The 13,155-nt window shown below is 36.5% G+C and overlaps 1 protein-coding gene across 6 annotated transcripts in view; it reads right to left on the bottom strand.

Moving 5' to 3' along the window:
* The window catches only part of Fam49b (family with sequence similarity 49 member B), a 132,124-nt gene that overhangs the window by 22,877 nt on the left and 96,092 nt on the right, over positions 1-13,155 (bottom strand). For 3 of the 6 annotated variants that reach the window (XM_013348942.2, XM_026782488.1, XM_013348943.2), the window contains one exon: positions 1,853-1,935. In XM_013348942.2, coding sequence (XP_013204396.1) covers positions 1,853-1,925 — 73 coding nt within the window. In that variant the 5' untranslated portion in view covers positions 1,926-1,935. Of the gene's footprint in view, positions 1-1,852; positions 1,936-2,811; positions 2,895-13,155 lie in introns of those variants that run through there. The other 3 variants (XM_005354553.2, XM_026782489.1, XM_013348944.2) reach the window with 2 other exon arrangements.

Genomic DNA, 13,155 nt, shown 5'->3' with positions numbered 1-13,155 from the left:
TTTTTTCGAGACAGGGTTTCTCTTTGGCTTTGGAGCCTGTCCTGGCACTAGCTCTGTAGACCAGGCTGGTCTCGAACTCACAGAGATCAGCCTACCTCTGCTTCCTGAGTGCTGGGATTAAAGGCGTGCGTTAATATTAGCATTCTTAAGTGTTTATTTTTACTTTTAAAGGGTCACACCACATAGTTTTATACTACTGATTATTTTGTTGTGACTTGAACCTGTTCCTAGCGCTAAATTAGGTATTAATGTTTAAAATGTAAAGATAATGATGCAACCCCTGATCCCCTTGACAAGTCAAGACCAAGAAGTAATCTTTTCAAGTTCTACATTTAAATTCATGATTCACACTTTAACAAAACAGGATGCTAGCTTTATAAAAAGATCAAGTGCCAAGTCTTGAACAAGATCTTGACTAGATAAAAGCCAAGATTCTGCAAAACATTTGAGACAAAGGAAAAAAGACAGAAGAGTGGAAAAATATAGAGAACAAAGTTTCAAACAGAGCAAATAAACTAATACAGCTTTAATGTAAGTTGCCTCATCTAGAAGAACAATCTTTAAGTCAGCAGTCTGCTCAACATCCCCAAGCTGATTAAAATCCATGCTAAACATGCACTTAAAACAGCACTGTTAAATTGTTGAGAAGGGTCAAGAAAACTAATGTTCATCTAATATATTTTCCTAAGATCCCAACAATTTAATGGTCTTGATTTTGGCTTTCCTCCTTTACTAGCCTGTACACAGTACCCAGACTTTAACAGATTTTTGTGGAAACATACTAAAAATAGAAAAATATCAGACTACAAAGTATTCTACAAAATGAAGATATGCTAGAAATTGGCATGTTCATATAAAGTATAACCTGACTTAAAAGGATAGATGTGCTATGTGGGTCCATAAAATAGAATGAACTATATAAAAACTAAATTGAAGGTGAAAAATGACTCTCTTTCAAATGATCTGCTTTTCAAATCAGTCTTAAATTTTAAGTACTTAAAACCTGTTCAAATTTAAAGAATCACATGATTTACAGTTATCTCTTCACCCTTTCCTAACAATTTTCTAATCACCAGTTAAAATAGCAAATTCACAGTAAAACACCAATTTAAAGTCATTTTTCTCAATTTTACAGTCAGACAAGCTGAAGCAATAGCAACAGCCAAAAGCCAAAGCAGAGCATGCACAGAGCTCAATGACACTTACCTGCCACTCTTAGACCACATTACAGTAAGGCATGCAATACAGGACAGGACAGATACAAGGCAAATTACTTAAAGGTTTGTGAACCTATTATTTTTCTTTTTACTTAAATCAGAATAAAATTAATTCCTTAAATACACAAAATCATTTTTATGTCTTAAATTATTTGTAAAGACTAAATTTAGGTTCACACTTACCTTTTAATATTATGCCCATATCACTGAATTCTGAATAGCCTTCATGAACAGATCCATATTTATAGTACTTTAAATATGCATATGGAGCAAACAAAATCATTTTTCTCAACTGTAATACAATTTTTTCCTCAAATACCGTTTTTATTAGAAGATCTTGAGATAGGAGTTTTTTTCCTTTTCAATTTTTTTCATAAGTGTTTTCATTATCGTATGCATTAAATAATAACAGCCAATTAAGAGACAAAATCTTTTACGAAATTCAAATAGACACTTTATTAGTGTAATTTACTTTATGAAATCTGGTTCAATTCTAGAAGGCATCAGAAGTTGACAATTCACAGCTCGGTCATGCAAAGCAGTTAAAAAGATGGCAAAGTGGAAACAGTCATTAGTGCAAGACAAACGCAGTCTACTGCAGGCAAAGAGAAATAGATATAAAATCATCTTCTCACTTTCAAAATCAAGGAAAAAATTTGGCCCCTGCTCAAGGTCTGTGCATGTCAAAACTTTAAGAAGATTCCCCATGTTAAGGTACCTGTCAAGACAAGAATAAGAGAAAATATCCCTTTATAAAAAAGAACAACTGAAACTGACTTAAAGAAAAATAGTAACAGGGAAAATGTTCATTAGGCCATGAATTCATCCTTCAGGTTACCCAGACTGTGCTCTGGCAGACAGCAAACCGGGTTCTCAAGGTGTTGATGTGTAGGACCTAGAGGTGAAATGTGGTTTTTTCCTGTACATAATGGCACAACTGTTGCTCTAATTCTTCTCAAATTTCTCCCAAGACAAGTTTCATTAATGGCCTTATAATGAAAAATTCTTTAAGTATTCCAATAGTGCTAGTATTCTGAAAAAGAAATTTCCAATCAAAAATTATTTACAAATCACTAAGTATAGCAATAAAACAACAATTTACTTCAAGGCCAAATATTAGGAGGTTTGGCCAAAGCTCACCTTCACATCTCATTTTAAATGTAAAACTTAACTTCCTGCATTCCTAACCAAATTTGATTTGTAAAATTTGTGGAAAATATTTAAAGTATTCATTTTAGATATGCAGCACAGATTTTATTTCTTAAAGCAAATTATTATAGGGTAAGTGAATAGACTTTGGCATAGTCACTAAAGCATACTATTAGAATATTCATCATAAGGCTACTTGCTTCATGGACTAATGAAAGGACAGCACTGTCTACAGACTCAACATGATTTTAGCAAATGAGAACTAAAGAATTAAACATATGATGGTGATGTTTGCCTATAATTAAGGGAAAAAAATCATGCAACCTTTGTTTGATCCCCGTGTTTAATTAACAAATATTCTGGCTGGCCTTCACTGTGGTGTGAGTATAATTAATCTTCCACCTTTACCATTATGCACCAGCTGTGAAGGGCTAAGGAGACTTACTTTCAAAGTCCAAGAAAAAATGTGCTGCATTGTGGTCTATGTCCCTGGTTAGCACCTTAATGAGATTACCCATGCCAGCAAACCTAAAAATAAAAATGGCAACATCATTTAGTTCCAGTAAAAGGCTGAAGCAGAGGCCTGGGGTTCAGCAAGGCTGGCTTGCTCATAGCTGCCAACAGGTGCAGGTTTACATGGTTCTCACACTGATAACTTTATAGTTCCTGTCCCCCTGGTCCCACATATAAAAAAGCAAAATGGGGAAAAGATATTTTTACAAATAACTTGCAATATTTATACTTGATTAATATCTATGCTAATGCTCTTTTTAAAAACTTGAGGTACATATTCCAAATTTGAATTAACAGCAAAACTAGCTCTTTTTTTCAAATATGTAACTAACCAGACAATTATTTTTAAATTAGTGAAGGTTTTGTCCTTCAAGTCGAATTAAATTCTACTGGAAATACAAAGAAGACAGTATTCAAACCACATTTAACCATTAAATTATAGAAGGCTATCAATTAATTTACCCCTTAAAATGACTGTGTAAATCACAACTTTATTATTGACTCGTAACTGAACATTTGGCTAAATACATGATATGTGACTGAAAGTTAACCCAGCAAACACCACATACAGAACTAGCAATTGTTCCCACTTAGTGATTATGCAGACAAATTTTAGCAATAAAACACTGGCATAAATCTTGCGCAAGAGTTTGCCAATGGCTCTGTAAAGATGAAAAGTGGTGTCAGGAAACCAGGCTCCAACCTGGAAGCTAGAGTAAACAGCGATGGCAAACAGACAGCACTGTCAGAACTACTCCGACCCCCACTCCTTCCCCTCCAACCACAATACTCCTTTTCCTCCACTCAACTGCACAGACAATACTTACATGAAACAAAAATGAAAAGTAATTAATAACATGTTTTTAGCAAGGAAAGAAGACACCTTACTACTAACTCCCATTAAAAACACTAAGAACTGGAACTTTAATGCCTAACCTGACTCTTACCTACCCTCAACACTGGTTTGTGTCCCTGTCAGCTGCTCAGGAAGGAAACAGACAAATGTAACAGTTTCTTATTAGAGGTCAAGATCAGTAAGAACAAATTTTGTATAAGATGTTAAAATATACTACTTACTAAACTAGGTTGGTGTAGGAGGTCCTTCTGTCTATGTGTTGCTTTCATTAGTTAATAAAGGAACTGCTTTGGGCCTATAACAGAGTTATAGGGGAACAGAGCTGAGGGGGAAACTAAATGGAATGCTGGGAAGAAGGGGGGAAGCCATGGATCTTCCACCTGAGACAGATGCCAGTAAGCCACTGCCACGTGGCAATATACAAATTAACAAAAATGGGTTAAATTAATATAAAAGTTAGCCAATAAGAAGCTAGAGCTAATGGGCCAAGCAGTGTTTTAATTAATACAATTTCTCTGTGATTATTTTGGTTCTGGGCAGCCGTGACAAAACAAACAGGCCCTCCTCCAATACTAGGTTTTATTTCTTTCAAATAATATTTCTTCCAAATTATCTCTTCTTCAATAGTGTTTGTATGTATGCATGTGTGCTTGTCTGTGTGCACATATGCACACACACACACACACACACACATACACACATACACACATACACATATATGAATGTCAAAGGTTGGTGCTGAGTGTCTTCTCCAATGGCTTTCCACCTTTTGGTGTGTTGAGACTGGGTCTTCCACTGAACCCAGAACTCACTTCAGTAAGGCTGGCTGGCCACTGAGCTCCACAGACCTACCTGTTCCTATCTCCCCAGTATAGAAACTCCAGATGCATACTTCTGCAGCCAGCTTTTAATGTGATGCCAGGGATCAAACTCACCCTTAAAAGGCAAGCATTTTACCAACTGAACCATATCCCCAGCTCTATTCTTTAATTTATACTACTATTTCTATTATACTGAATGTCTTATTCAATAATGTTCAGCTTTCTGATTTTGCACATTGTTTCATGCAAATGGATTCAGTGAATTAGAAGAAAAACATTTAATAATAGTTCACTGTGATTATCTTATACATTGTAAAAAGTTTAAGGCCAAACTGTTTGCTTTTGAGAGAAAAATCTCACTATGTAGTCCTGGCTGCCTCAAATTTACTATGTAGACCAGGATAGCCTTATATTCTAATACCAAGCATATCCAAGAAAAGGGTAAGCATTTTTCCTAAATCACCAAATCCAAATTACCTCAAACTGGTCGAGAGGAAGAGGTGGGAGAAGAAGAAAAAGAAGGGGTAAAAAGTGGCTCTGTTCCTTTTGACACAAAAGAGCAGTAGTGGTTTAAATGAGAATGTTCCCAAGAGGCTTAGATATTTGAATACTTACTTGTTCCCTGTTGGCGATGCTTTAAGGATAGGCTTAGGAAATACACCCTTATAAGAAGTATGTCAATGATGGTGGACTTTGAAGTATGAAAAGTCAAACACCATTCTGAACAGTTTGCTCTGTCTGCTTCCTACTTCCAAGCTAAGATGTGAGCCCTTGGCATCCTGCTCCAGCCTGCACTGTCATGCTCTGCCTGCCACGTTGAAGTCTTTACCCTCTAAAACCATAAGCTCCTAACTAATACAAAGTTCTTCAAGTTATCAAGGGATTTCAAAAGTTGTAAGTAGAAAAAAAGCCCATCTCTAGCACTCTTGCCAAGAATGTTGTCAAATGCCATTTTAACATCGGTTTTCCTGACACACCACCATTATAGCACTGGAGAGGGAAAGAGGAAAGCAATTCAGTTTCATTACTTTTACTGTACATGTATACCATGACATCTGCAGGGAAAACGTTTTCCTGTGAGCTCTTCTATAAATCTGCTCGTTTCCAGCCACCACACCCTAATGTAGGCCTATACTCTTCACCATTGCTATAAATCTGGTCTTGACCTACTCATTCCCCATGAAAGGAATACAGTCCTTTCATCTCAATAGAAATGTGTACTTTAAAAAATGACTGCTTATCTGGTATGGTGGTCCTCAACCTTGGTACCACCTGGATACATTTTCTTTAGTTACTGAGGGCCATCTCACACTTTTTTATCTTTAACAGCATCCCACTAGAAATCAGTAGCAAAGTGAATGCTCATAAACACACAATACAGGGATCAAAACTGCCCCCCAAATGTCTTCTCAGAGCAAAATTATCTCTGGGAAAGAATGACGATTTAGCACATGTTGCCTGCCCAATGCCCATTCACTGTGGATGGCTAAGGGTGTCTCCAAATAGTGACAAGTGTTTCCCAGGAGGCAAAAGTACTGCTTGTTGACAACTGCAGCTTTCAATGTATAATTATAAATACCAAATTGTCTGCAGAATACCTATCCCCAAGGGCCTACTCCACATTATTTTGACAAAAACAAAAAACACTCCTAAAACATCTGACCCATTCTTCCATGCAAGAAATGACTTTACTGAAACTCACTGAGGGGCTAGCTATGTTAAGCCAAGTATGGACAGGTCACCCAAAGGAAATTCTTTACTTCCAATTGATTATCTCCTGGGACTCTGGTCATCAATGAAATGAAATTAAATGATGCCTGAGTCTCAGTAGTTTACCCTGAGGCAATGTCTGGTTACAGGAGGAACCACAAGCTGAGATTACCCGACCTCCACCCAAGAACAGACCATTCAAAGGAAATGCCTGGTATTCAACCTCTGTAGATAGGAACACCTGCCAGAACACACTCAACAGGACACCCTAGACAAATGTCAGCCAATCAGGGGTTTTAAAACCTCAGAAACCCCTCACCCCCACCTTTACTACTATAAAGCCCTATTTTAATTGAGCTCGAAGCTCTCCAGTTATTCCAATACATTGGACATGCGGAGAGACTGAGTTTGCAAACTTGATTAAAATAAAGGCTCTTTGCTTAAAAAAGAAAGAAAGAAAGAAAGAAAGAAAGAAAGAAAGAAAGAAAGAAAGAAAGAGAGAGAGAGAAAGAGAGAGAGAGAGAGAGAGAGAAAGAAGAAAGAAATGACCTTACTCTATTTTTCACATACAAAATGCAAATGTCTCCTGCCCATTATTGAAGGGGTGGAGCCAGAGGATCCCAGGAGTTTGATGGCCAAACAGAGTAAAAAGAATGGTAAGCTATATAGGATTCATGTGAGAAACTTTGTCAAAAACTAAGTAGGAGATAAGGGAAGACACCCACTGTCTCTCTGTTTTCGCCATGTGCGCACACAGGTACTCCCACTTCTGCACACACACCTGAATACACACCACACTTTGTGATATCACAAACATTAACAATGGAGTAAGTATCCTTAGCTTAAATTTCTAGCCTTTCTTCCCAGTACAGCTATGCTTTAAGGGAATAACTTCTAAAATGAGGCAAAGCTATCCAAGTCCACTTGCTTTATTAGAAACCTCAGGCTCCTCCCTTTGCACCTACTCCTTCTAAAGACTGGCTCTGCACAGTCCAGCACATTCTGTCTGCTCCAGTGCTGTGCAGAGCGCTCCACTTCCTGTCATCTTCAAAACTTGGTTGGTAAGTACACTGTCTGCCATCAGCCTTCTCTACTTTTTCAACTCCCAATCCTCCAGTCCATTCCTATCTGCCTCTTACACCTACCATTACATCAAAGCTGTCCCTATCAGAAGCAGCTGTCATAATGACACTATCAATACACTCTTTTGTCACTAGTTTAATGGTTATTAGGCTTACTGCTCCTCTATCCCGGTCCTTGACATCACTGCTTCTTACTAGGATTATTTCAAAGACTCTACGTGGCCACCCTGCTTCTACTCTTTTCTGACAATCTCTGATTATAAGATAAACTGGTCTTTTAAAACATATCTAAATCAGACTGTGGTCTTCCTCTTTATAAAAATCACACAATCACTTCCTGTCATAATATAAAATCTAAACCCTTGTGATGGAGGCTGTAGTGATGGCTCAGTGGTTAAGAACACTGATTTCTCTTTCAGAGTGCCCAGGTTCAATTCACAGCACCTGGTAGCTTACAAAGTACTAAATAAGTGTCCATTGTAGGAGAGTAATCTCTCACCAGGAATTATCAGCATATGCCAAGATCAAAAAATTTTAAATTTTAGTATAGTAAAAGTTGAGTTTTAGTATGGAAAAGGCTGAATTTTTATCCCCAGAGTCTCACAATCTGTGACTCACTTCAAGTGAGCTTGCTGGTAAAACTGCACCTTCCACTGTGTAAGCACAGGACACATGTGCTACATTTCTACTATGGTGACATCTAGTGGATATACTTTCAACTTTAAATTTTTAAAACGAAGACACTTAATTCAACTATATAAATTTACTCATGACGATATGAAGTTATGTATAAGAAATATAATAAACTGAGAGATCAGTACATGGAAATAGAGGTGACCCACAACCATGATATTATATCGATATTCATAGCATTTGAGTTTGACTGGACCAGCCTTCAGCCATTCCAGCTAACAAAGAACACGCAGGTAAGCATGAGTTTATTCAGAATGCTGTGTCAGATTCCTCTTGAAAAACATAATATTCAGAATTCACTTTCTTAAACTTAACACTTTCTGAAATTCATAACATTAATAATTACATTAACTAAATTTCTTTTCATGAACTCAAAAGGGTGGCAAATTTATTACTATTCATATCATAAATAATATTCTGTCCTATGTAAGAATGAAAATGTCACCCTTGAATTTTTTTAAGTATTCTGCTTTGAATTATGGTTTCCTTCATATACTGTGTTGTAAAATAAATATACGCCAATAGTTTTAATGATGATTAATCTGGAAACGCTATTTTAAGTTGATTTTATTCTAGTATATATTCCCCCAAAATTGTTCTACACTGATGTAAAGACAAAAGGGCAATGGAAATTCTGCTGATGGAGGTGTAAACTGGGATGGCTACTTTGAGAAAGAGTGCTCAATATAAAAGCGCATTGTTATATGTACCCAGAGAATTATAATACAGCACAAATAAACTAACTCTAGCTACAAACTTCTTATTTAGATGAATGAGAAACAACACCACAGAAACTTGATCAGTTAACTCCATGTGACAACATTAATAGATATGACATACAGTACCTGTTTGAGGGGATAAACATAACACTGGACAACTCAAAAGGTTCCAATAATGTTCTAGTTCTTCAATTATTGGTAGAGTCAAGGGAATCTCTTATTTTTAGACTTATAATATACAAATAATGTATTTTTTGTATTTACAAATAACTAAAAACATTACAGGGCACATGGTTTTCATTCCTGTATGCCTGACCAAAAAGCTTAGATTAGAATTCAGGCACCAACCCAATTCTCAACATTTATTTAACAAATGATACATGATTTATTTTAATGATTTAGCATTATGCAAAGACCCAAATGGTTCTATATGTCGTGTATAATGTCTGTTAGTGATGGTGACTAATTAAAATCTAGTACTCAGGAATTCAAGAGACAAATAGAGATAGCAGACTGTGAAATGAATAAAGGAAACCATGAACAAAGGATCTAGTCCAATCTCAGTAAGACTGATTTAAGACTACCCAGAGAGAATAAGTTTTAATTCTTTGTTTGCTATTTATTTAAACTGAGAAGTAACTGGAAAAAATAAAGCAATATTCATATACTCTACCACCCAGAATAAAGCTGTAACATAACTTGCATTTTACTATTAAAAGTGTGTGCCTTCCAAAAACAAAAAACAAACCAGGCAGTGGTGGTGCACTCCTTTAATCCTAGCACTCAGGAGGCAAAGGCAGGTGGATATCTGTGAGCTCGAGGCCAGCCTGGTCTACAAGAGCTAGTTCCAGGACAGCTAGGGCTACACAGAGAATCCTGCCTTAAAACCTCCTCCCCAAATTTAAAAAAAAAAAAAAACTAACAAAAACAAAACACTGTGCCTCTTTTTGTATTTACAGGCCATCCACCTGTAGTAATGGGGCTGAGAATTACATGCTGCACTGGCTCTATGGCTCTTTTTAATCACTAGTGTTGACAATCTGTGTATGGCATTTCTCCTTAAATCCCTCCTAGCCCAGTTTCTGCTAAGTTATGCCAATGGAAAGCAATGGTGAATAAAGAGAAGGCAGGCAGGAAAGAAAAGTGCCCAGTTGGGTCAGGTTAGCAATTGCTGAATAGTGTGAATAGGATGATGGCAGCAGACTGTCTTTAAGTTTTCCTTTTTCTGTAGGCTGAAGCAATCCTGAAGACTGAACCTGCAGCTTTGTGTATGCTAGGCAAAATCTCTACCATTGAGTTTTCTCGAGGGGGTGGAGGGGAAGGGTCTCATTAATTTGCCAAACCGGGTCTTGAACTTGTAATTCCCCTGCCTTGGTTTCCTAAATAGCTGGGATTAAAGGCCTGCACCACCAGGCTTGGCTTTCTTTTCTTTTCACTACTCATATTTCATGTTTTTTCTTAGACTTTCAATATTTCTAATACTTTTGGAGTCATTCATATATATAGGTCTCCAGGTTGATCCGATTTTCTTAACTCAATGCTAACTGGTCTACCGCCATCTTTCTCTCCAACTGAGGTTTTAAAATTCTACATATGGAGTTCTGCAATATTAGTTTTTGATGCGTACATTCAAGGGAAATCTTCCTCATTTAGTCTTTAACTTTTCTCAACTTTGTTTATAGTAACAGATCAATTTATGACCTTTTCTTTGTGCTTAGGGCTCATTATTTAAGTAGTATCTCTTCAGAATTACCTCAACTATTTTTGGCCTTTAATTCTCCATGTGACTGTCAAATTCTATAAAAATTCTGAAATGGGCTGGGAAGATATCAGTCAATGAAGTGCTTGTCACACAAGTGTAAGGACCTCGGTTTGAACCTGTGGTTGTTTGAATAAGAATGGACACTATACACTCTTACATTTTAATGCTTAGGGAGTAGGATTAGGAGGTGTGGCTTTGTTGGAAGAAGTATGCCACTGGTGGTGGGCTTTCCAGTGTTACTCTCTATCTTCTTGCTATCTGGATGTAGAGTTCTCAGCTACCTCTCCAGCACTATGTCTGCCTGTGTGCTGCCATACTTCCCCTTATGATGATAATGGAAACTTCTGAAAGTAAGTAATCCCTAGTTAAATGTTCTGTTGCTTTTTTTTAAATGTAAAAAAAGTAACTTTTCACAGCAATAGAACACTGACTAAGACAGATCCCCAGAAACCATGTACAAAAGCTGGGCACAGTAGAGAAAGGCAGATCTGTGGGACTCAGCCAGTACACCTGTATCAAATTTACGGCCAATAAGATTCTGTTCTAAAATTCAAAGTGGATGGTATGAACTCTGGCCTCTGTGCATACCTATATGAACATGCATCCATACATACTGACAAAGTCATCCCTTCATCCCTTCTATTCCCATCCCTACAAACTCCTAGAGATCGTGTTTTACATTCAATATATACTTCAGTGAGGCAGTATTGCCACCTTAGTGTCAACGACACTGTCACCTAATCTAGGACTATAGCAAATTCATTTTCTACTGCTAAACTGTTTTTTAATTCTCCAGGAAAAAAAAAACTATTTTTAAAGTGGCTATGGTATATGCTTAGATTCAGTAAACATTTTTTGTTCTTTGTTATATTCTGCTTGCTGAGACAGGGTCTCTAGATAGAAAAGCTGGTCTCTAACTCAGCATACTCCTCCTCTAGTCTCCTGAGGGGTGAGAATACACATGTGAATTATCATGCCTGGCTCTAGATTTGGCTTACTAATATTCTACTTTAGATTGAAAGTAAGATTAGTCTATAATTTCTCTCTCTGCACTTGAATGGCATTTTAATCAAGGCTATTTTATATAAAAGTTCTCTGTACTCTTCAGAGTAGATTATAAAGTACAAAACCTGTTAGTTCTTCAACATGATTCACAGCAAATTTGGCTAAAACTGTACAAGCGTTCATCCTTTTCAGGTTTCAAACAACTATATAGCAGACATACTCTTACACAGTCAATTTCAATAAATATTTTTGAATTCATTAACTTTTTGATGAGTATGTCAAGAAAACTTAAACATCAAGAAAGCAAATACCTAAATGATGGTCATCCCATAAAACAAAGTACAAATTTTTAAGTTAGGGGATAAGTTTATAGACTGTATTCCCTATGAAATTATAATTCCAAAATAAACACCACAAAGATTAAGGAAATCAAGAGCAAGGCTGGAAGGCAAATCTTTATTGCTAAGATACTAAGCTGACACAGACTGCAACATTTTCCCATAAAATTCTTTATCATCATGAACACATCATCTTCAACGATGCTCATTGTTTGTAAACATGTTTAGAGCAAGGGCTAAAATCCTCAACACCAACATTATCAAAAATAGCATTATGGTTTAGTTTTTGCACGGAGACTAAGGTCTACAGAGACATTACAATTCTATACTACACTCTCAGATTTCTTTAGAAAAAAAGAGAGAAGAGCTAAATCTGTCAAAATTTCCTAGGCAGGAATGAAAGTCCAGTGCTAGTGATCTCACTAGGGCTGAAACACTGACACTGAAACTTGAGCTTCCAGTGTCTTCTCTTAATTTCAGCTAAAGATAAAGTACTCTCCTAACTCAGCTGTCCCTTCTTTTCTATGTAGACTGAGGGTTCTTGCTTTAATGTTCCTGTAAGGAGTAAGACATCATGTCAAATAGTTTTACATTAATTTGATTACCAATAAATATGAAAATCTTACACCAGGGAAGGAACCACCCAGGCTAAAATGGAAAGATCACAGCCACTTTTACCATAGACTGAATTTCCCCTATAATATTCAAGTAGATATCCAGCTAAATCTAAATTTTCGATTTTAGACAATTTTTATGGGAAAAAAATAGCCATTCACTGAATACACAATATGACATAAATACTGGACTCAGGAATCCCAGAATCTATATACTGAACTTAAATCACTCATGTGCTAATTTCACTCCAATTGTTTCAATTATCAGAGGCTACCCATAACCAAATATAAACAACCCTCACAACTACTGAACAGCCCTTTAAGTATCTTCAAATATGTGAAATGGAAGTTGAAAGACTGTTATCCATTAGATTATTACACATGTATTCACAGGGGTAAAACCTATAGACATCTCCTAACTAGTAATTATGATGGTTGGCTTTTTAAAGAGCAAAGCTTGTATGTTTAGAAGACACTTACCATAAAGAGCTTCTTTACCACTGTAGACTAAAGGCAACCTTTCCATGGTGTGACTATTAACTGTTTTACCCAATGTGTCCTTTAGATGACACAGGTACTTTATCTACTAAATGCTGGTATAATGAAAAAAATTCAAAACTAATTTAAGATATGTGCTTCCCTGCTCCCCTATCCAACCTTCCTGTATTCCAATCAT

Source organism: Microtus ochrogaster, chromosome 15 (genome assembly GCF_000317375.1).
Source record: "Microtus ochrogaster isolate Prairie Vole_2 chromosome 15, MicOch1.0, whole genome shotgun sequence".
NCBI lineage: Eukaryota > Metazoa > Chordata > Mammalia > Rodentia > Cricetidae > Microtus > Microtus ochrogaster.
The sequence above is the reverse complement of the archived record's forward strand: the minus strand, read 5'-3'. Positions and strand labels throughout refer to the sequence as shown.